At 44.8% G+C, this 21,590-nt stretch overlaps 1 protein-coding gene across 1 annotated transcript in view; it reads left to right on the top strand.

The window, feature by feature from the left end:
- NUAK1 (NUAK family kinase 1) overlaps nucleotides 1-21,590 on the top strand; it is a 73,853-nt gene that overhangs the window by 40,331 nt on the left and 11,932 nt on the right. Inside the window, exons 3-4 of the mRNA XM_019728450.2 lie at nucleotides 9,976-10,127; nucleotides 12,789-12,854. Coding sequence (XP_019584009.2) covers nucleotides 9,976-10,127; nucleotides 12,789-12,854 — 218 coding nt within the window. The remainder of the gene's footprint in view (nucleotides 1-9,975; nucleotides 10,128-12,788; nucleotides 12,855-21,590) is intronic.

The following is a 21,590-nucleotide window of genomic DNA, read 5'->3' as shown; positions in this document are numbered from 1 at the left end:
CTGCCTAATACTGCATTCGAGTAGCGGTTCTGGTTCTCAGAGAGTGGTCCAGGGGCCAGCTACCTGAATATCACCTGCCCCGCCCCCCCATCTGAATCCGAACCTCCCGGGGTGGGGCCCAGTGTTCCCATGCACTCTCAAGCTTGAGAACCACTTGTATTTGAGAAACCCTTGCTCAGGAGGTAAGAAACCAAAGCAGGGCTGCATTGCTAGCATCAGTTATTTAAAAATACCTGCAGTGGAAGCAGTTTACCTTGTTCTTCTCAGGCTCAAGTGTCCTAGTTCAGGTTTCTCAGGCAGCAAGCAAATCTTGATTTAGGCCAAATGCAAGGGTGGCTGAACTGATCTACTAAGGTTTGTTGGTCATTAATACTAGCCACTGTTTTCATTCATTCACTCACTCCCTATTTAATCATTTATTCAATCATTCATTCCTTTAACAAAAATTTATAGAGCACTTATGTCCCAGACACTGCTCTGGTAGGGTGAGTATATACAGAGGGTGCCCAAAGGATTACACACATTTTAAAGAAGGAAAAAACTGTATTAAAATTACACTGATGGCAACCACTTTGAGCACCTCTTGTAATTGCAGAAGTCAAACGTGACTTGTAGTCATCTTTGGTTATCGGTATATATTGAGTATTTCTATTTTAATAGTTTTTTCCTTTCTTAAAATGTGTATACATCTTTTTGGCACCCTTTGTATTTATTGTCCAAATATGCTTGGATTTGAATGAGCCAATGGCTCTGCCAATTGCTACTGCGTGACCTTGAGCTAGTGACTTAACCTCTTTGAGGCTCAGTTGTCTTATCTATAAAATGGGACCAATAGCCAGTTACTTTATAGATAAGGTTGTGAAGATTAACTCAGATAATGAATAGAATTGCTAAGCACAGTTCTGGGTACATGCTCAATAAATATTATTCCTCTTGCGATCGATCTTTAGGGCTCTGAGAGGTCCTTTCAGGCTGGAGTAGAAACTTCTATTGGGAGGTGCTCGAAGAGAAAGTTGAAGCCAAATTGCCTAGATCCGTGACTCCGAGTGCTGGATACACATTAGAATCTCATGGGGCAGTTATAAAAAATGCTGGTGTCTCGGCCTCACCCCTCGGGATTCAGATTTAATTGGGCAGGCTGAGAAATATGGACCTAATCTTGCAACTAAGGGGAAATGAGAGTTGTGCTCTAGAAACTCATCTCATTCTGACCATTTGTCATCAGTGAATTCCAGGGAAGAACGAGTATCTGGCAGCAGTCACCAGCGAGCAGTGAGTGATACCTTTGGGCTGGGGCTTACTTACTTCGCTGTTTGGTTGCTGCCCTCATCAGGGACTCAGAGCCCCGTGAAACAGTTTGTTGAACTTGGCAAAGTGGTGTATTATGCTTGTGTTTACTCTTTTGAACCCATGGCAAATTGCTGAGCCTTTTAACACACTCCCTTTGCTGCCAGATTCACAAGTTCCACATGAAGTCTCTGCAGACTGGATCCAAGTGAAGAACTCACCCCCTGTTAATAACACAGCACCAGAGAGCTTTCTTCACTTTTAATCACATGAATGAGCACTTCAGTTGTGTCTGTCCAGCCACGTTTCTAATGAGTTTCCTATTAAGTTAGCTATTTGACCTTCCAGTGTATTATTTTCATTGTTTTCATTTGATTACACCCAAGTCATTTTTCTAGAGGCTGGAGATTAGAAATAAAACAACTAACAACGAATGCTACTCCCTGCTTGTCCTGCCTCGCCCTCGTGGGTTTCCTGGAATTCAATATTTCTAGTGCCTCAGATAATACCACTTGTACTTGAAGCTAATTTTTCAAGGGGGAAAAAATGGAACCGTGTTGTCGTTTAATATGTAGGCTCTTTGGAGATTGACGGGGAGGGCTCTGTTACCTTGCCCCAGGCAATCAACAGCATGCACTTCGGAAGGCGCCTAGAGTAGAGAAGAGGGTCTACCGTCCACCCTGATTCCTGACAGTGGGTTCATCGCTTAGATACGGCTCTGAGTTTCAGAGCTGTGCTTTGGAGCCCCACTTGGGACTGAGGAATGGATGGGCCCTAGTGAAGAGAGTTGGGCTTGCCTCTATCTGGGGCTTTGCTGGCTTTGAGTTTCAGTTTACTGTCTCTTCCATTCTCCCACCTCCCTCCTGTCCCTCTAGGGCACAAATGTAATCTCAGGCACAGAGTCTGCCAATACATATCTTTAATCATCCTGGATTTGATCCAGGCATGTCTTCATTTGTTCTCCTTTCTGACACTGAGACTGGCGGCCTAATAATAACAGGCTAACACTTAAAAGAGTGCTCGCTACTATGTCCTGTAATCATCTTTACAATGAGGATACATAGTCTTCATATTAACAGATGAAGAAACTGAGGCACGGAAAGGTTAGGTAACTTGCCAAGGTCACTCAGCTGGTAAGTAGCAGAGCCTGGATTTGAACCCAGGTGTCTTGGCTCTGGGAGTCGGGCTCTTAAGCACTTTGCTCTGTTGCCCAATGAGGGGGACTGGAATTTAGAGTTGACAAGATACTCCTGAGCCATACATGGTGGGTCTAGCAGTGGCTACATGTAGAGGTATGATAATCACAGGCCTGGCTTTTCCACTACCTGGTGTTAAGGGTGTGATGAGCCCCTGTAGGGAGGGGAAGACTAAGGCTGTGTTCCCAGGACGGGGATTTCTACCCTCTTCATTGCCCCAATTCGGGGAGCATGCTTTTGTTCAGAAGTTCGCTGTGTGCCAAGTACAAGAGCCTTAGCTTTTATCCTGGGGTGCTTCTGAGACGTTCTGATCAATTGTCTGTGCTCTCTCAGATTCAGGATTGTGTGAGCGAGTGTGTGTGTGTGTGTGTGTGTGTGTGTGTGTGTGTGTGACAAAGGCTGAGACAGCAATAGAGGGAATGATCAAGGAGTCTGTGGGCACAGCTGGTGAGTGTGTGGTGATGGTTGACTGAGCCCATTACCTGAGACCTCTGCTTGTTTTCATGGAAATGCCCCAGGGATGGTGGTGGAAGGAGGGTGGAGCCCAATGGCTGGTAAAACGTGGTGCCCTTGAGCCCGTCTCCCATGCAACTTCTCTCCCTATCCTGGCCAGGTCCCCTGCCCTCTTAGGACTTCATTTTGGGCCCCCAAATAACAGTAATGATCTTAGCAGGGATTCACGGTTCTTGGTAAACCTTCTTGCTATCCCCTCTTCTGCAGGTAGCTTGTACACTTTCTTACCATTTCTTCTGCCTTCTGTGGCATCCACTGCTGGCAGTGGGTGGCCTGGTTGGCTATGGTTTTCCTTGGGCATGCCAACCAACATCCAGAAAGAGTTTTGGTTTAAGAAAAGACAATTAGCGAACTAAAGTACCTTTCATTGTTCAACCCAGGAAATACATTGAGTCAACTCTGACCAACTCAGGGACAGTGGGAGAGCTGCCAGTCCAGTTTAATTTTCTCACTCTCACTGCCCTAGACTTTCAGACTTAAAGGCTCAGAGGACCATTTTGTGAAGCTGTGAGCCCATGAGGTGTTTGAAATTTAGTTCTGGGGAGGAAACTCTTGAAGAATGAATCGTGTATTGACTAAGTGACCTAATTAGGTTGCAGATAATTCTTGCAAAGGAAAGATCACTCCATTTCTGAGATGGAAAATAAGCTACTTTCTGTGAGGATTCTACTGACCTTTAATAAAAGAGCACCCCTGAGGAACAGAACGGTACTTCTGTCTGAGGTTTTAGGGAAGTAATAAAAATGCTGCCATGTGGGGAGGCAACACCATGGAAGGAATGGCAGCATCCTGGAACTAATTTAGGAGATGGAGTTGATGGAAGGCAGAGGTATGAAGAGAATTCGGACTGGTTCACTCTAGGCCCTTGGCCTTCTTGCTTAAAACCCACAAACTAATCTTCCTTTCTTGAGGTTACATGTAAACCAGAAAGATATCCTCCGTTTTTCATAACCTGCTCTTCACAGCGCATCCTGTAAATCAGTTTCCACCCTCTCCTCAAGCCCATTTTCTTCCTAAATGCTCTCCTATCTTTGGCTCTAAAGTGGCTGGTGGATGATGGTTAAAAATCGCAAGATCTCCTCACTCATCAGCGTTTCTCCCAGGCCAGAGCATTGTTTTTATAATATGCATTTTCTCAAGTTATTTGAGTTGTGTTATTAACCCCGAGGGCAACAGAAGGGAATCGTTAGGAGTTGGGTAATTAGCGTGGTTGTGAAAGCCAGACAAATCAGAAGGCAGAACTGGACTGTCAAACTGAACATCTGATGAAATTCAGAATTAATTTGGAGAAGTAGCTGTTGCTGTAGCAACCAGTCCCCGCTTTCCTTTGAAATGGAAAATAAACAGAAAACAAGAAAAATAATTCAAGTTAGTGTCTGGGAAGAAGGGCCTTCTGGAGGACAGTAGAAGAAAATGAAGAGAGTTTGGCTATTTTAGGATATGCTGAAACAATGGTAAAACCCTCTCATGCAAACAAAACCCAAGTTATTTGTGATGGTTCTGTTCTACGCTTGTTTTCTCTAGGAATCTTTTCAGGCCCATTCAAGTTACCTCACCGTTCTTTCTTTCTGATCATTTAGGCATTTAAAGCCTGTATCGTACAGGTGAGCACTTGATTTATAAATACTAAGTTTATTCAACTGGATGGCAACTCCTCAAGGACCACGACTGTGCCTTAATACTACATTCATATCCGCTTTAACACATAGCAAAATGCTCACATAAATGCTTCAGATAGGCTGATAAAGAGCATTTTCAGAAAAGGTAGTGATGTTGGTTCTCTTTAAGGACGGAGACTCTTTATTGAGTATTATGTAAGGAGAGTAAGCGGATGTTGAAGGAAAGCAGTGGGGACTTGTGGCAAGAATACAAGCTCTTGAATCTCACAAATTTGGGATCAAATCCTTACTGGGTATCTGCCTAACAGAAATGCATAAAAAGACACCCACAAGCACAGTCACTGCAATACTGTTTATAATGACCCTCACCTGGAAACAACCCAAATGTCTCTCAGCAGTAGGGCAGATAACTGCAGCACGATACAGTGGCCAGATGGAGTACTCTACAGCAATGAGGGTGAACAGGCTCTGACCACATAGAACAACATGGATTATTCTTACAAATGCAACGATAAGCTAATGAAGCCAAACACAAAAGAATGTCTACACCGCACGATTCCATTTTTTAGAAAACTTGAAATCTAGAACTAATCTATGATATTGGCTTCTATTTATCATAGTCATGATTGATATTGGCATATAAATACACACACACACACACACACACACACACACACACACACTTGGGGAGATGGACAGTGACAGAAAGAGGACATGGGGGGTGCTTGCAGGGTGCTGGCCGTATTGTTCCTTGATCCAAGTGCTGGTTCCCTATTTATGAAGTAGGAATAGCATTAATACCTATCTCGTAGGATTGTTAGTATCAAATGTGACCCTCCATGGCGTGTAGTAATTGGTCAGTAAGTGTTAGCAATTGTTATGAGTAAGCCTCCTAGGGAAGGTCTCACTGTCTGAGAAGGTTTTGGGGGAGAAGTAAGCCCTGGACTATTTCATAGGTCCTGCATGCTAACCTGTCCTTTGTGCCATCTATTTATTGTTCTTGACAGTGTGTGGTCGTGGGTCTGACTCCTTCTGCAGAGCTCCCTGTGGGCAGTCAAGGCCTCTGTGTTGCATTCGTGGCCTGCTTCTTCTTTCTCGTCTCTGAATCCCCATCACCTGCCACCTACTGGCAGTTCCGCTTATGGTGGTCCTCACTCTCGTCACCCCTTCTGCAGGCCTGCCTTTCCTCCCCTCATTAACCTCGTAAAGACTTCCTTCAGTATCCCCAGTGCCATCCACATAGTGGGTACTGCATAAACATTTGTTGCTGCACTAAAAACCCAGATCTGCACCAAATAGACATGAACCCCAGTGCTGTGGGCTGATTCCAGCTGAGGTAAGTTTCTATTCAGGGCTTTCATTTTCCTGGTAGGCCTGGCATGGCAAGGGCCATAGTTTTCCTCACCACTCTGGAGCCACTGGGCTTCTGGGTAAAACTGCTTGGCCAAGAGACACAGGCTTTCATTTTTTAGAAAGGAAACCCTTCCCAACTGGTGGAAAATAAGCTTTTGCTTAGTGACTAATAACATAAACACAGACAAGATTTTTGGGCTTATAAATAACCAGTTGTAAAAGTGCCCAAGGGAAGCAGCCCTTTTTGCCACAAGAATGGCCAAGAGTGAAGTTCCTGTCACTTCGCTGATAGTGACCTTACTCTGGGCGGGGAGCCTTGGGCCCAGGGTGCTGAAGGCGGTCATTCTTTAGGACAGATTCCCAAGGCATCGCTCTTACACGTTCTAAGCCCTGGGCTATTCTGGAAAAATAATAGTTGATCTCTAAGGTTGTTCCTGCTTGAAAATCCTGTGGCTCTGTGGCAGCCACATGTTTTAAAGAGCGGGGCCAGCGGGGAAAGTCATAGGCTTTTGTTTTGCCAGAGCTGCCGAAGAGGCAGATGAAATAATTATGAGGTTAGCTTCCATTTATTGAGCGCTGGCCGAAGCACCGCGCTGAGGGTGCTGGGCCCCAGAATTTACTGAATCTCCCGCAACGGGGTGAGGAGATTGTGAGCCTCACTTGACGGGTGAGAAGACTGAAGTTCAGGAAGGGTCAATGGAGTTGAATAATAGTTAGTGGCTGAGAGCATGGAGGGTACAGTTAGAATGTGGGCCCAGGCCTGGCTCTGCCTTGTATGCGCTCTGGGCCATGGCAGTTATTAACCTCACCGTACCCAGGCTTTCTCACGTGTAGAATGGGGACACTCATAGGACCAAAGCCATAGGACATAATTCATGCAAAATGCTATTAGCACAGTGCCCGCACATAGTAGGCCTTCAGTAAATGCTGTTGCTATTAGGGCAGGCTTCAGAAGTTTCAAGTGTGACACCGCACGGCCTCCTTGATGAATCATTGATGTTCCAAGCATCCACTGATGCTAGAACTGTGTTTGCATTTACCTAATCTAGGGTGACATTCAGGGCCTTGACTGTGAGACTCCAGTTGCTTCTTGTGGGAGGGGTGGGGTCTCAGAGCCAGGCCTGGCCGTTTGGACAGTTCTATCACCTGGCTGCCCAGCAGCCCCGCCTGCAAGAGTGAGGGGCCGATTTTATCACTAGGCTGTCATCTCCTCCATCCAGTGCTTCCCACACTGGCTCCTCGTTAGTTCCTCTGGATGTCAATAGGAATATTGAAATGACCAAATCAGCCTGCAAAACTCTGAGTTAAAGAAACAAGACTCTCCAAGGGCGATCAAATATTAGCCTTTTCTAAATACGTTACCTGTGTTTGGCCATGGAACGCTTTTTTCCTCCAGAACATCTTGCAGGACTAGTGCCCCATGGAACGTGCATTTGTAACTGTTCCCCAGCTCCCTCCAAATGCAGCCTGCAGAGGGGCAAGAGGGAAAGACGGGAGACCAGAGAGGATGGGGATTCGGAGCAAGAAGTGGCCGGGGACATGAGACAGGTGGACAGAATCAGTATATATTTTAGAGGTAGGCCCAGCAGGACTTACTGATGGAAGCTGCTTAGTAAAGTATTTGGTGTCCTGAACTGTGTTGAACTGAACTGTGCTTATATGTCCTCGATACCAAGTCAGCCAGTGGGAAAGGGAAGAAGCCAGTCGCTGAAGCCGTTCTTTGACTGAGTCAAATGACCCAGACCTTCTGATAGTCACTGTAGGGACCTCTGGCTTTGTTCTCCTTAAGTCTTTGGCATCAGACTTTTTGGGTTGTGAGGCTCCTTGTTTCTTTCCCTCTCAAAGTTCTTTCCCTCTTTCTTCCTTTCTCACCTTTTTACAATGAGAAAACTCTCTGCCCTCTCCAGGTATAGCACGCTATCATTTTTGGAGGCTGAGCCATGCATCCTGAAGCAGCTTTTCCAATTTGCAAAGTTTACTGTTAGTGAAAAGTATACACCAGGTTGAAATCCCTGGCAGGAGCCAGAGCTGCAGATGCAGGAGCAGCCAACGTTATCTGGCTGTTCTCGCTCCTCTTCCTCCCTGCTCTCCTCTTCCCCCTTCATTTTATCAGAGAGGTTTGGCTGGACTTGAAGGAGCCCAAAAGGAACTGAAGGGGCCTGACCTTCTAGCAGCCAGTGACAAGGTGTGGGAGGACAGGGAACCCAGCCCTGGAGCACATTCCAGTTCAACTCAGTTCTCATTAAGACTGTGTGTGTGTGTGTGTGTGTGTGTGTGTGTGTGTGTGCATCTGGTTCAATGCTAGGCCCCGGGGGTCCAATAATATTGATACCAACAGTAATAGCTAACATTATTGAGGGCATGCTGTAGGCGCAGGACTTGTTCTAAGCATTTGACATACCTAATATCAATAGATCCTCCCAGCAGTTCTAAGACAAACTTACTAATATCATTCACATTTTTATAGTTGACTAAACTGAAGCACAGAGAGGGCAAGCAACTCCCCCAGAGTCACACAGCAAGCAAGAGATATTATAGATCCAGGAATCCTGCACAGCAGTGTCTGATTCCAAAACTACATTTTTTTGTTTTCACCTCTCAAAGTCCAGGCAGAGGAACTGGATATGTAAACCAGCAAATAAATCCACGCAGTTTGAAACTGCTGTGATGCAAGGCTCGCTTAGTATAGTGAGAGGCAGAAGGGAGGCAAACTGGCAGCCATGTTTGAGTTCGTTTTTGACTGATGAATTGGAGTTTCCCTGGCAGGTAAGACAGGTAGGAGTGAAGGCAGAGGGAAGAGCATGGAGGTGGGAAACAACAGTGTGTGTGTGTGTGTGTGTGTGTGTGTGTGTGTGTGTGTGTAAGAAACAGCAAACAGTCCTGCATTGGTGGGCATAGGGAAGAAGGAGGGATGCAGGGAGGAAGGCAGGGGCCCTTCCGGGAGGGTCTTGAGTACCCTACAAATGTTTTGATACCATATCCCTTGGGAGTGATTGATTTCAAAACAGTTATTATTTATTTATTTATTTTTACTCAAAGGACTTTTTTTGTGTGAAAGCCCCAAATACGAAACAGATAACAGTGGACTTGCTTTAGTTGAGATGCTGCTGAGGACCGAGAGCCTGTCCTTCGTGGCCTGTCCTTCGTGGCCTCCCCTCGCTCCACCCCTCCCCCCACCCCTGTCATCTGCCTTGAACTCCAAGGACTCAATCCAGCAGAGTTTGCAAATCGCTGCTAGAGAACATCAGAGTTGGGGGGAGAGAAGCATTTAATGCTATGTAGTTAGTTACTGTGATTATCCAGAATGCATTTATGAAGTTTTAAGTTTATCAGTTAATAAATATTAATTGAGTCCCTTTGCCAAATAGCACTCCGAGTGCTGGGGATACATCAGGGAATGAAGTAGCCTGACCCACATTTACATTCTAGTGGGGGAGACAAAATAAATACACAGACGAGATGTATAATAGGGCTAAGAAGGGTCTGCAGGCTCATGTAGGACCTGGTGGGCCACATTCGGAACTTCGGGGGTTTTATTTCATGGAAAGTCTGGACAATTTTGAGCAAAGAGGTGACCAGCCATTCACTTTGGGGTTAGCATAAGTTACGAGGTCCAGGTAGCTGGTCCATATCAAATGGTTAATAAATGAATGGTAGTCATGTTGGTTAATACCCATTATTATCCTGTCTATAGGGGAGGGGTTCTCAGGGGAGGGACTTGGGAGAAAGGATCTTGGTTAAAGGGAGTAGGGTCCTCAGAAGAGAGAGGCTCATTCCCTTCACATTACAAAGGTGTGTCCAGTGACAACAGTGAGGACGTCATTGTCCACCTGGCTGGAAAACTTGCTCAACTCCTTGTCACGATGAATGGCTGACTTGTGTGCTGACCGGTAGCTGTTTACCCCGCACCCAGGGACATCTCCATCGTCCTCTCTCGCGCTCTCTGTAGTCATAAGTGAGCTTGTTGGATAAACAGGACATCTGTGTATTGCTGTCCCCCACCGCAGTGTTTGAGAACAAAGATAAGATTGTGATCATCATGGAGTATGCAAGCAAAGGGGAGCTGTACGATTACATCAGCGAGCGGCGACGCCTCAGCGAGAGGGAGACCAGACACTTCTTCAGGCAGATCGTCTCCGCCGTGCACTATTGTCACAAGGTACAGAGACTGGCCCCGTGATTATGGCACCACATGGTTTTTTTGTCACGTTTCTAAAGGTGATGTCTGTTCATTGTAGTATATATGGAAAGTGTATAACATGGAAAGAAGAAAATTACCACTCGCCGTAATTCCAGGATCTGGGGATAACCCACGATTGACATTTTTGTTTGTTCCTTTCCAGTCTCCTTCCTCCTACTCCTACCATTTGTTTTCTGTTTAAACTTTTTATTTTGAGTCATTTTGGACTTACAGCAGCTTCCAAGCTAGTACAGAGAGTTCCCCATAAACCCCTCACTTGGTTGACCCTAGTGGTACCATTTGACATTATTGTAGTACATTTGTTAAAACGGAGACACCAACATTTGCACATTACTATTAACGAGACTCCAGATTTTATTTGGATTTCTCCAGTTTTTCCACCAATGGCCTTTCTCTGTTCCAGGATCCAACCCAGAGTAACACATTGCACTCAGTATTTTAATAAAAGTACTGAGTACTTTTTTACTCAGTATTCTTCCCTCACTATTTCTAAACATTTTCCTATGTTACTAAACACTTTTCTAATTATTGTGATTTTTGGACATTTAGGCTGGCTCCAGTTTCTGCTTATTATAAATTGTGATCACCATCTTTATATATTAACCTTTTCCTCTCATTTGAGTCATTTACTTAAGAGAAATTCTAGAAGTGGGATTACTGGGCCATAATGTCCTGAACCTTTCATTGTCTTGATCCCTTTTGTTGCATTGATTACATCCACATACATTACCTACAGATGCTCACATATGTTTTATTTTAACACACCTAATGGGATGTGCTCTTAATACAGCCACAGTTTAGCCACCCTTGGTCTCTGGAGAAGGAAATGCAAGCCACAGATAATTGCAAGCCATATTTCAGCCATGATTGTTAATACTCATCTTAGAATTAACAAGCCCTGGTTTCCATCCCATTCATACTTTTCTGCAGAACTACCCTACTTTGAACATCACTCGCTGTTGAGGACAACAGTGACACCATCCAACATGGCATCCAAAGGAGAGTCACCTTCTTCATACATAGGGTCACATTGTGGGGCCTTCTGGTTTGTTAAACATTCTGGTTAATTCATAGTGGCTCTGGAAGTAATTAGAAAATGATTACTCAAATCGAAACCCCTTCACCCATGTGAACATTATTTGACTTCTCTTTGCTCACTCAGAAAGACACTGCTGATTCAGGTCATACAATATTTTATTATCACACATCATCGTAAAGCACTGGGTTTTCATTATTTGAAGTGTGTGAATACTTGGGTTTCATATGAGTGGGACTTTATTAGACTCATTCCATCTTATTGCAGCAATGTAAACCAGACTCCCCCCCCAATGCATAAAACGAAACAAAATCAGGTACCTTGGATTCCTGTATCTTGCCTCCAGGAGCCTTGGTTTGTGCATTTCTGATTTCAAAACACATCCTTGAAGATTTGGGTTAGAAAAAGAGTAGTAGAAATATATGTTTTCACCCCTCCAGTCAGAGCTTTTGGCGATGTTAGGAGTTGTCAAATGGGAAGGAAAATAAACAATAAAGAACCAACTGTGAAAGGGCAGATTCTGAACTAAAGAAGTCTTAAATGAAAGGCAAAGAATTTCTAACCAGTTCTTTTGCTTAAAAGAGTAGCTTCAATGCAAATGTCCTTTACACAGAATGATGCTAAAAACTTATTCCCTGCTATTGATCTGCCCAGCCCCAAATAGTTGGTTCTTTCTGTTTCACGTCTCTCCCTATGCCCACCCACCCCCTTAAAATATCATTGAGTTTTAAAAGAGGATTCAGCACACCCATTGTTAATGCTGTATAGACCAACAGCCTAGCCTCTTGGCTAATGACTGTTTTTACCTTTCAGCTGGCTGTCTGCTTGTCACTGCAGTTCAGCTTCCAGCCTTTCTAAAGTTTGCCTGAATGGGAAGGTCACCCAGTATGGCAGCCACCTGCTTTGGTCAACCCAGTGGCTACGGTCTCATCTGCCTCTCCCCCCTTCACCCTTCATCCCACATTGAGTCCTTTTAAGTAGAAAGGGACTTTCAGAATCTTCCCACCCCTGGGAGTGCCTTTGTTATCCTCAGAACAGATCTGGATTGATTTCATGGGTCAAAACAGATTGGATCAGGCCCCTTTCCAGCATTGGGGAGGTGGGCAGACAGAGAGGCAGACAGGCAGGCAGGCAGACAGACAGACAGACAGACAGACAGACAAGCATGGTCTGTGAGCCTTGTTATTACTGTCGTTCTGAGTCCCCAGCAGAGAAATCTGCTTCTTCCCTGGGAATCACATCACAGGCAGACATTGTTTGCTGCCGCCTGGGACTACATTGCTTTCACACAGTGGAATGACATTCCGACAAAGGATCCCCCTGCTGTTTTACAGGCTCTGGGGGAGAATGGATTCCAGTCATTTTTCCCTTAACCACACAGCAAGTGACTAATGCTATTCTGTCCCTGGTCGCTGGCGGGAGCTTCATGACAGTGAAAGCAGCCCTGAAAGATGGAGGCGAAGACCACCGGGCTGGTGCATTTCTTTCATCTGTCACATATTTCCCCTTGCTCTCCCTCCGCCTTCCTCTTTCTCTCATCCCAACCACTCCCATTAAGTTCCCTGCCTGTCTTTTCCTTTCAGAATGGTGTGGTCCACCGGGACTTGAAGCTGGAAAATATACTGCTCGATGACAACTGCAATATTAAGGTAAACCTCTTGCCTCGTGGATTGATACGCACGGCCTGGGGGGGGGGGCAGCCAGCGGGGGCTCAAGCCGCTCTAAACTGCAGCCTGGAAATAAGGCGGCCACTTCCTTCCCTGTCAGATGGGTGGGGAGCATTATGGGCTTGAGCCCTCAGTTCAGTTCAAACCATTAAATTCAGTAAGCATTTACCCATCTGCAGCTACCTGCCATACATTGTTCTTCACGTTGGGATAAAAAGGTGACTAAAATAACAGCCCCAGTCCTCAGGAAGTTCACAATCTACAATCATCACCATAAAAATACAATAATAACACATTGCATGTGTATTTCATATCATAGTTGTCTGATAAAACGTAAGTTCAATCTTTACAACAGTCCTGTGAAATGGGTACTGTTATTTACATCAATGCACAGATAGGGAAACTGGCACAGAGAAGTTAACTTACCTGAGGTAACATAGTGGTAGGTAGTGGAGGTGGGGTTTGAACCCATGTCTGTCTGATGCCTGAGCCCATGCTCAATTTGCTCTTGGGCTCCAAATTATTTTAGAGCTGGAGCTCTTTTTTGGCCACTTTTCTGTCCCACTCCCACCCCATGTCTCCAACTTCTCCCTCTCAACTCTTCCCCCCCCCCAGAAACCAGCTGTGGAACTGGGAAACTGACTGAAATGATGGTGGTTGCTGTTGGGAAAGACCTTACTGTCAAGTGATAGAATTTACTTTTACGGAGAGTATTATTGCTGGCTGCTGCTGGAGCTGGAGAAAGTTCTCCTGGCCGACAGGGTTCAAGTGCCTCCTGCAGAGCACTCTGAATGTCCTTTTGATCACATCTGCAAAATAAGCAAATACGGTTTCAAAATAAACGGCACTCGCTGCATGGGTTTCATTAGGAAGGGCCTTCGTACTCGAGGCACCAGGGGATCCCTCTAATTGGCCATTAGTGACGTGAGCGCCTCAGCCCTGGTCCCCGGACAAAGCATGGGAACGACCTTGCATCGTCCTTTTTTGTTGTTGTTGCTCTCAGTTGCAGGGGGGTATCATGGGGAGACGATTTCCTTGCTTGGAAGGACCTAGTTGCTTTGGTGGTTGGATCCTGTTTGCAGATCATGGTGGCCACCATTAGTTATCATCACCCTTTGAGAGGCCCCTTGAAGCCCTGTCCGGGTGACCTCTTGTTCCTGTAAGTGGTTGACCATGGTCACATGTTTTTGTGTAGTCCTTAGGATAAGGAGGAAACAGTTGGCCAAAGCAGTTTTCTCTAGGAACAGGAAGTGAAATCTCTTTGCACTTCTGGCAAAGTGGCTGGAGTATTTGAGAAAGAGACTGACTAGCTGCAGAGTTAGAAAACCCCATCCTGGATGGCTTACTAGCTGCTTGGCATTGGCAAAGCCACTTCACCCTATATCTTCCTCTATAAAATGGGGTAACAGTAATGCCCATAGGCTTGTTTTGAGGGCTAAATGAGATACTCTGTGTTTAGCTATATAAATTACTGAGCACTGGGCAATGAGTCAAGGTTAAGAGTGGAGACTTTGGAGTTGGATAGCTTGGGTTTGAATTGCAGCCCTGCCTCTTACTAAGAGCTGTATTTTGGATAAATTACTCGCCTGTCTAAGCCTCAGTTTCCTCGTTTGTCCAGTAGGGAGGCCAGTCCCTTTCTCTGGGGATTCTTGTTGATTTGTTCATTTTTTTTCCCCAATGAGTATTTCCTGAGCAGTGACCGTGTGCCATGCCCTGTGCCCAGTCCTGGGGATTCGATGAGACAGGAGGATTTTAGACAATAAATAGTCAAAGTACTTAGCACTGACTCAGTATCCAAGGTGCCTGCTTAAATGGCTGGCCACTGGGGAGGAAACCGGACAGGAAGTGAGCTGCCCTACAGGTACCTGGGGCCTGGGGAGTGGTGGTCAGGCCATGGCTAGAGAATTGGGTTTTGAACTGAGGGGCACATTCGAAGGGTTTGTGTCATTCACCCTAGTCACCTTCTCTGCAGATTCTTCCTGCCACCTGCCCCCAGAGCTCTCAGAACTAAATGTAGTCTTTACAAGGCCTGGAATGTGAGCCTCTCGCTTGAGGATTGAGTTCTGTAGTACAGCGTGACCTCTTGCTCCCATAACGTAGTCCCAGAAGTGATAAGACACATAGCTTCCTACGGAGTCATAGAATTGCCCAATGGAGAAGAATGGTTAGAATTCTGAAAGCAGCTATACTGGGAGCAATAGGTAGGAGCCCAGGAGAATAGGTCATTTGCATAAGCACTAGGGCCACGATGTTGGGTCTCCTCAGTTCCCAGGACCAAGTCTTTCAATCTAGGATCCCTGTCCATTCACAGGGAAATAACAGACACGTAGCACATGATAGAAATTAAAGGTTTGGTCATATCTTTTTTTTTAGGATGCTTAATCCTTTAAAGTTTCTCCTTTGGCATTTACCAAGGTAAAACACACACGCATCCCAAACAGAAACCACTGCTTCCCACTCTCTGACACTAATCCTTTCTTCTGCTTGTTCAAGGAATGCTACTAGGATCTGAGAACCCTACACCTTGAAAGAACCTTGGTGGTCATTTTCCAATCCCTTGTTTTAACGATTGTGGCCCAAAAAGTCTAAATGATGTGCCCAAGATCACACACAATGAATCAGTATAGACTAAACTATTGTGTTTTTGTTTCCCCAGTGTGTGTCACAGTGCCTGTCACACAGTAGGTGCATTTAAGTTGTTTGATTTTGGAGTGAAGGGATGACAGCCGGGATTAGAACTCACATGTTTGACTTCCAGGCAAATTCTCTTTTTATTATCTCACACCCACTTCCAAGGTTTTTTAAAATGTGTTTCAGCTGGTGTTGATTTGTCTTCCGGCTGTATATGCTCAGCTCTTCCTGAGTCAGCGTTTTGCTGAAAACATATTTAGAAAGATCACTTGTGACAAAGGCAGGCAGGCACAGACACACGGCCACAAGCTGGCCTTCATGTTCCGGAAAGCCCATGACATCAGTGTCTGGCCCGGGGGACTGTTGACATCGATGGCCTGTTACCAAGCAATGGGATATGAGCAGCGAGGTGCCTCTTGGAGCCCCCTCTTGTGCCTCTAAATGTGGGTGCATCTTCCCTGTTCTAAGGGTAGAGGGCTTTTGCCCACCAAGCCTATAAAATTGCTACTGATTTAAACTGGTTACACATCATTGCAGTTTTGGTATGAGCCATCCAGCTTGTTCCTCTCACCTTCCTTGCTTGATGTTGATTTGCAAAGAGCACATCTGGCATTGGAAATTATCTGGCCACTGCGAGAGGGTGTGGCTTCTAAAAATATTCACACAGTCGGTCAGCAGAAAGAATGAGAGAAATGTGCTTCTTTGGGTCGCATTCCGTACTCTGTGGAGAAGCATGTCTACTAAAATAGACACCCAGTGTAGCATTAATTTGCAATTAATAAAAACGGGCCAGATTCACATCCCACTCTCTGGGAGAATGGAATGCCGACAATTCCCATAGGAGGCTCCTGTAAAAATGCTTTACAATGAGAAGAGGTCCAGGCACCAGGGTCAGCCGACCTCCTCAAAGAGGGCTGGGAATTTGGTGAGCTCCCAGGGCTCAGAGTAGAGGGCCATAGGGCAAATGGCTCATTGCCCCTGATGACAATGGAATCTCAGCTGCTGCCGATAAGAAAAGAAGCTTTGAATGGACCGGGCTAAGGCGCGATAGGAACCTCTGAGCCTTAGCGAGACCAAGTGGGGCAGCTCAGCACATGGGCCTCTGGGCTTTGAGTATATGAATGTGAGAATGTGCATTCATGCACTAATTAATCCATTCATTTTTTTTGTTCATTTATCCATTTATGTGTGTGTCTACATATATACCCATGCATCCCTGCATTCAGTCATCCATTCTTGCACTTAACTCATTCAGCAAATTGAGTCTGTCCTAGGGCACTATTTATTTGACCGCAAATATTTACTAAGTTTCTACTGGGTGCCTGGGCCTGTGCTGCATGCTGGGGACTTAATAGTGAACCAGATGGTGAGGTCTTTGTCTTCTTGGAGCTCAGAATCTAGCACTTGTTAAGTCATCACTCATCACGAGCCATGAGAAGGATAGAGGTAAATGAGGAAGATAAGGTACCTGCCCTAATGGACTGAGAATTTCAGATGGGGACCCAAACAATAAGCAAGGCAATATGTAATGTAATTGTCCAGTGGTGATGAAAATCTATGCAGGGTGAAGTTGGAGAATGGCAGGTGCTATTTTAGATAGGATGGTCAGAGAAGACCCCTTGTGTAGGTCTTGAACTCCTCAAATCCAACAAGTTTTCTCTGGATTCCTGGCCTTTGCATGCATGGTTCCCTCTGCCTAGGATGCTCTTCCCTGTGCTCTTTGCCTATTCCTTTTTTTGAGTCTCAGCTTGAATGCCTCTTCTTCCAGGAAGGCTTCCCAGCTCCTTGTCCCTTGGCAGGGCCTGATTGCCCTGCTATGTGCCTCTTAGTACTCTGTGTAATATGCTGTGGAAGTGCTGAGCAGGAAGTGGTGGATCTATCAGTTGGATGGACCAGAAAGCCTTTGCTGAGGAAGTGGTGATTGAACTGGGTTTTGAAGGATGGGTAGGAGTTCAACAGAAAGCACTGTAATGGTCTTCCAAGGGGAAGGAGCAGCAGGCACATGAACAGGGCATGGAAGCTAAAAAAGGAAATTTAACCTTTATTGAGCCTGTGCTGAAATCCAGAGCCCTGATCCAAACCTTCCACATGCTTTATTTCATTTGGTTCTCAGAATGTTTCCACCAGGGTATGTCTGATTACTCCCATTTTACAGATGAGGAGGCTCCTACAGTTAATAAGTGATGGAGCTGGCCACAAACCTATGGCTATATGACTCTAAAGACCAGGCACCTGATAAATTCTACCCTTTACTGCTCCCACCTAAATTTGCCCTAAATCCAAGAAAGCATCACATGAGGACACTTTTTGGTCCTTGCTTCAGTTGGCCTTACTGGTCTGTAGGGAGCCTGTGTTCAGCTGTCCCTGGGAGAGACTCTTCAAGTGCAGGGATGCCAGAGTTGAATGTGTAGTGAGCTGGGACAGGTTGCTCATTACTGTCTCCTGAAAGGCTGCTTCTTGGATGTGCCCTCAGTTAAGAGCTTCCCCAGATCACATGGAATCGATCATTTCCAGCATATGTCTCTCTCTCTCTGTCTCTCTCTCTTTGTCGCTGTCTCTCTCTCTCGGTGTGAGCTTAGCTCTTTTCAAGATGAAAGCTGACCCCATTCACTTCTGCTCATTGTTCCACTCCCTACCTTCACTTCCTGACAACTCAGGAGTGAGGCTGTCATGGGTAAAGCAATTAACTCCAAGGCCGGAAAGGAGCTATGGAGTGTGTCTTCCTGGATGGGATTGCTGTCTTCCTGAAGAGTTCCACAGAAAGCCCATTTCCTCCTCAGCCACCTGAGAGCAATAACTCCCCTTTATGTGGAACTTTATAGCCAAGGCAGCTCTTCTCCCACAGCTCAGGCCAGCCACTTTAACCACTCTGGGCCTCAGTTTCCTCATCTGCAAAATGGGAATAATAATGGTACCCTCTTCATAGTTTTGTTGTGAGGATTTAATACATTAATATATGTAATGCTCACAGAGCAGCAACTGGCATTTAGTAATGCTGCTACTGTTGTTATTATTATCTCATTTAATCTAATTTTGGTTTTCACAGCACCATGTGGTTGGTACTGTTGCAATTTCATTTTCCAGTAATGGAAAGAGACTCAGAGAGGTTAAAGTAGTAATTGCTAACATTTATTGAAAGCTTACTGTCTGAGAGTTCTATCTATCAGTTCATTTGATTTTATATCAGCCTGGCAAGGTAAGTTACATTATTATTATTTTTTAATTTAATTTAATTTTTTTATATACTTTATATGATGTGTACAAAACATCATAATGATTAGACATTTACACCCCTCACAGTAATCCCCTCAAGTCTACTACCCCTCTGACATCATATATAGCTGTATATTCCCTATGCTGTACTTTATATTCCCTATGCTGTAATATATATATGTTATAGTTGACATTCAATATTATTCTACATCAGCTTTGGGTACATAGCACAGTGGTCAGGCATCTGCACAATCTATGAAGTGATACCCCCAATAAATCCAGTACCCATCAGGCACCCTACATAATCTTTACAAAATTACTGATTAAGTTACATTATTATTATCACACCAGTTTTTTTTTCAGCGTACTGGGTGAACCCTCTGGGGATCTTGTTAAAATATAGCCCCTGACTCAGCAGGCCTGGGGTGGGGCCTGGAAATGTCAGTTACTGATGTGCTTGCTCCCAGCTGGTGCTGGTGCTGCTGGCCCAGGGACCTCAGTGGAGGAACGAGGGATTAACTAAGGTGCCTACAGCTAGTACTGCGAAGAGGTGAGGCCAGGATTTGAACTCAAACACTCAGGCCCTACATCCCTACATCCCTTATTTTTCCCGTCAAGCAGTACAGACTCTCATGTCAGACATGCTTATTTTAGAAATGGATGATGATGATTTCTCTTGGCTCTTTGGTGGGCAGTGGCTTAGAGCATTCAGTTCTAACTTTGTCTTGCTTAGCAAGCAATGTTAAGTAAACCAAACCATCGGCATTATCGTAGTGGCTGTAATTTACAGAGTCTACTGGGACCAAGACTATTCCAGGGCTTTACATGAGTGTTCTCTGATCCTCACAACACCTCTATGAGGTGGGGTCTTTTATTCCCATTTTGCAGATGAGGAAATTGAGTGACTTGGCAGGTCCCACCAATCACCTAGTAGTGCTAAGGCCAAAGCGAGCCCCAGGTTCTTCTGACTCCTAAACCTCTGGTCTGTCCAGCCCACTGCACTTCCTCTTAGACACTGCAAATGACTCTCAGACCATTGCTTATATTCTCATTGTCCTCAGCAGCCTTTCCCAGTGGTTAACTGTCAGCAAGCTGATACTTCCTTTTTCATCGAATGAGCTCACAGTAATTATTCATGTGATCTGAGGTTCATCCTTTTTTTAATGGTAGTGAAATCTATGTATCATAAAGTTTACCATTTTCGGGTATACGGTTCAGTGGCGTTAAGTACATTTACATGGTTGTGCAACCATCACCACTTCCCATCTCCAGGACTTTTGCATCTTCCCCAACTGAAAGTCTGTCCCCATGAAAAAACAACTCCCCATTCCTCCCCCCCAACCCCCGATGACCACCACTCTACCTTCTGTCTCTATGAACTAGACTTCTCTAGGTACCCCATGTAAGTGGAATCATATAATATTATCCTCTTGTGTCTGGCTTGTCTCAATTAGCACAGTGTCTTCAAGGTTAACTGTCATAGTGAAGTTAATTCTTTTGAAATGTGAATAATCATTTCGTAGTTTATCTTCTAACTCTGATTTTTATCCAGCAAGCTACAAAGTCTTGATAACAACAAAAACTCCAAAAATTAAAGACTTCCCAGTTTCCTTTTCAGAGTCCAGGCGGAACTGAATAGTCCAGTGTGGGGACAGAGGGTGGTTCTGAACCAGTATGGGGCAGGGGAACAATCCATCACCAGCAAAAATGCAAAGTAGTTAACCTCTCTCCAAAGGTGACTGGTGTGTCAGCAAAATACAACTTTACAAGCAAAGCCCAGATGCCTCCTTGGCAGAGAGTCACCATCTCTACACAACTGATGTTCTGTTACAGAGAAAGCACACAGGTTGGGAACCTGACACTCACGGTTGTTCTGTCTCTGTGACCTTCAGCCAAGCTTCTCAAGTCCTCTGACCTCTAGTTGCTTCAGTTAAAGAGCAAGGTGCACGATTAGCTCACGTCTTAGGGCTCTTTCAGGTTGAAACCATTTCTGGGATTCGGTTATTTTTGTTTTATTATTTTTTGTTTTATTATTTGGTTATTTTGTTTTACTTTAAAAATTATTATTCCCCAAATTTCAGTTTTCCCAAATTTCCCAGATTTCTTTCACTGTCTTCTTGGATTTTGCCTTTTCCTAGTCTCTTCTGTGCTGTTTTACTTAATATTTTTAGTTCAGTTCACTTTTAAAAATTATATTTATTTGAAAAGGAAGCCTCATGTAATTTCCTTCAATGGAAAACTAGTATTATTTTGAGTATCATGAAGTTACTAAAGTTACCTATGTGGATTTAAAGGTGGGAAGCAAATATTTATTGAGCTTCAACTCTGTGCCAGTTACTAAGCCCTTTACGTCCATTGTGTCATCTAATTTTCACCATGACCCTGTGGGGGTAGATACTATTCCTGTCTCCACTTTACAGATGAGAAAACTGAGGCTTTCAGAAGTTTCATAACCAGTGGCCATTTCCCCTCTTATAGTTGATATAAGCTTCACGGCATGAAACCTTAGAGCTGCAGCCCAAGTTTAAGTGACTCAAGGTTTGAGAACTATGTGTGCCTGTATGTGTTGATTAATATGGCTTTTCCGTTGAAGTGCCAAGAACATGGACTAATCTAGACTTCAATTAATCTTCTGTCAGTGGCAATGACAGTTTTACTGGGAGAGTCTGATAAACATCAGTCTGCGAGGATGGGATTGGGTACAACATAAACACACTTCTCAGAAGGGTTACAAAGAAAGTAAGGATGCCCAGACTTGGAGAACTCCCAGTGGGTGCGTGCGGAGATTTGCACGTGGAGCTAGTGGGTGCCTCTCACACGTATGTGTATTTGGAAGCTCATAGGCACCCCAGATGCCACAGACATTTGGGGTGG

This window comes from Rhinolophus sinicus, linkage group LG02 (assembly GCF_036562045.2).
Source record: "Rhinolophus sinicus isolate RSC01 linkage group LG02, ASM3656204v1, whole genome shotgun sequence".
Classification (NCBI taxonomy): Eukaryota; Metazoa; Chordata; class Mammalia; order Chiroptera; family Rhinolophidae; genus Rhinolophus; species Rhinolophus sinicus.
The sequence above is the reverse complement of the archived record's forward strand: the minus strand, read 5'-3'. Positions and strand labels throughout refer to the sequence as shown.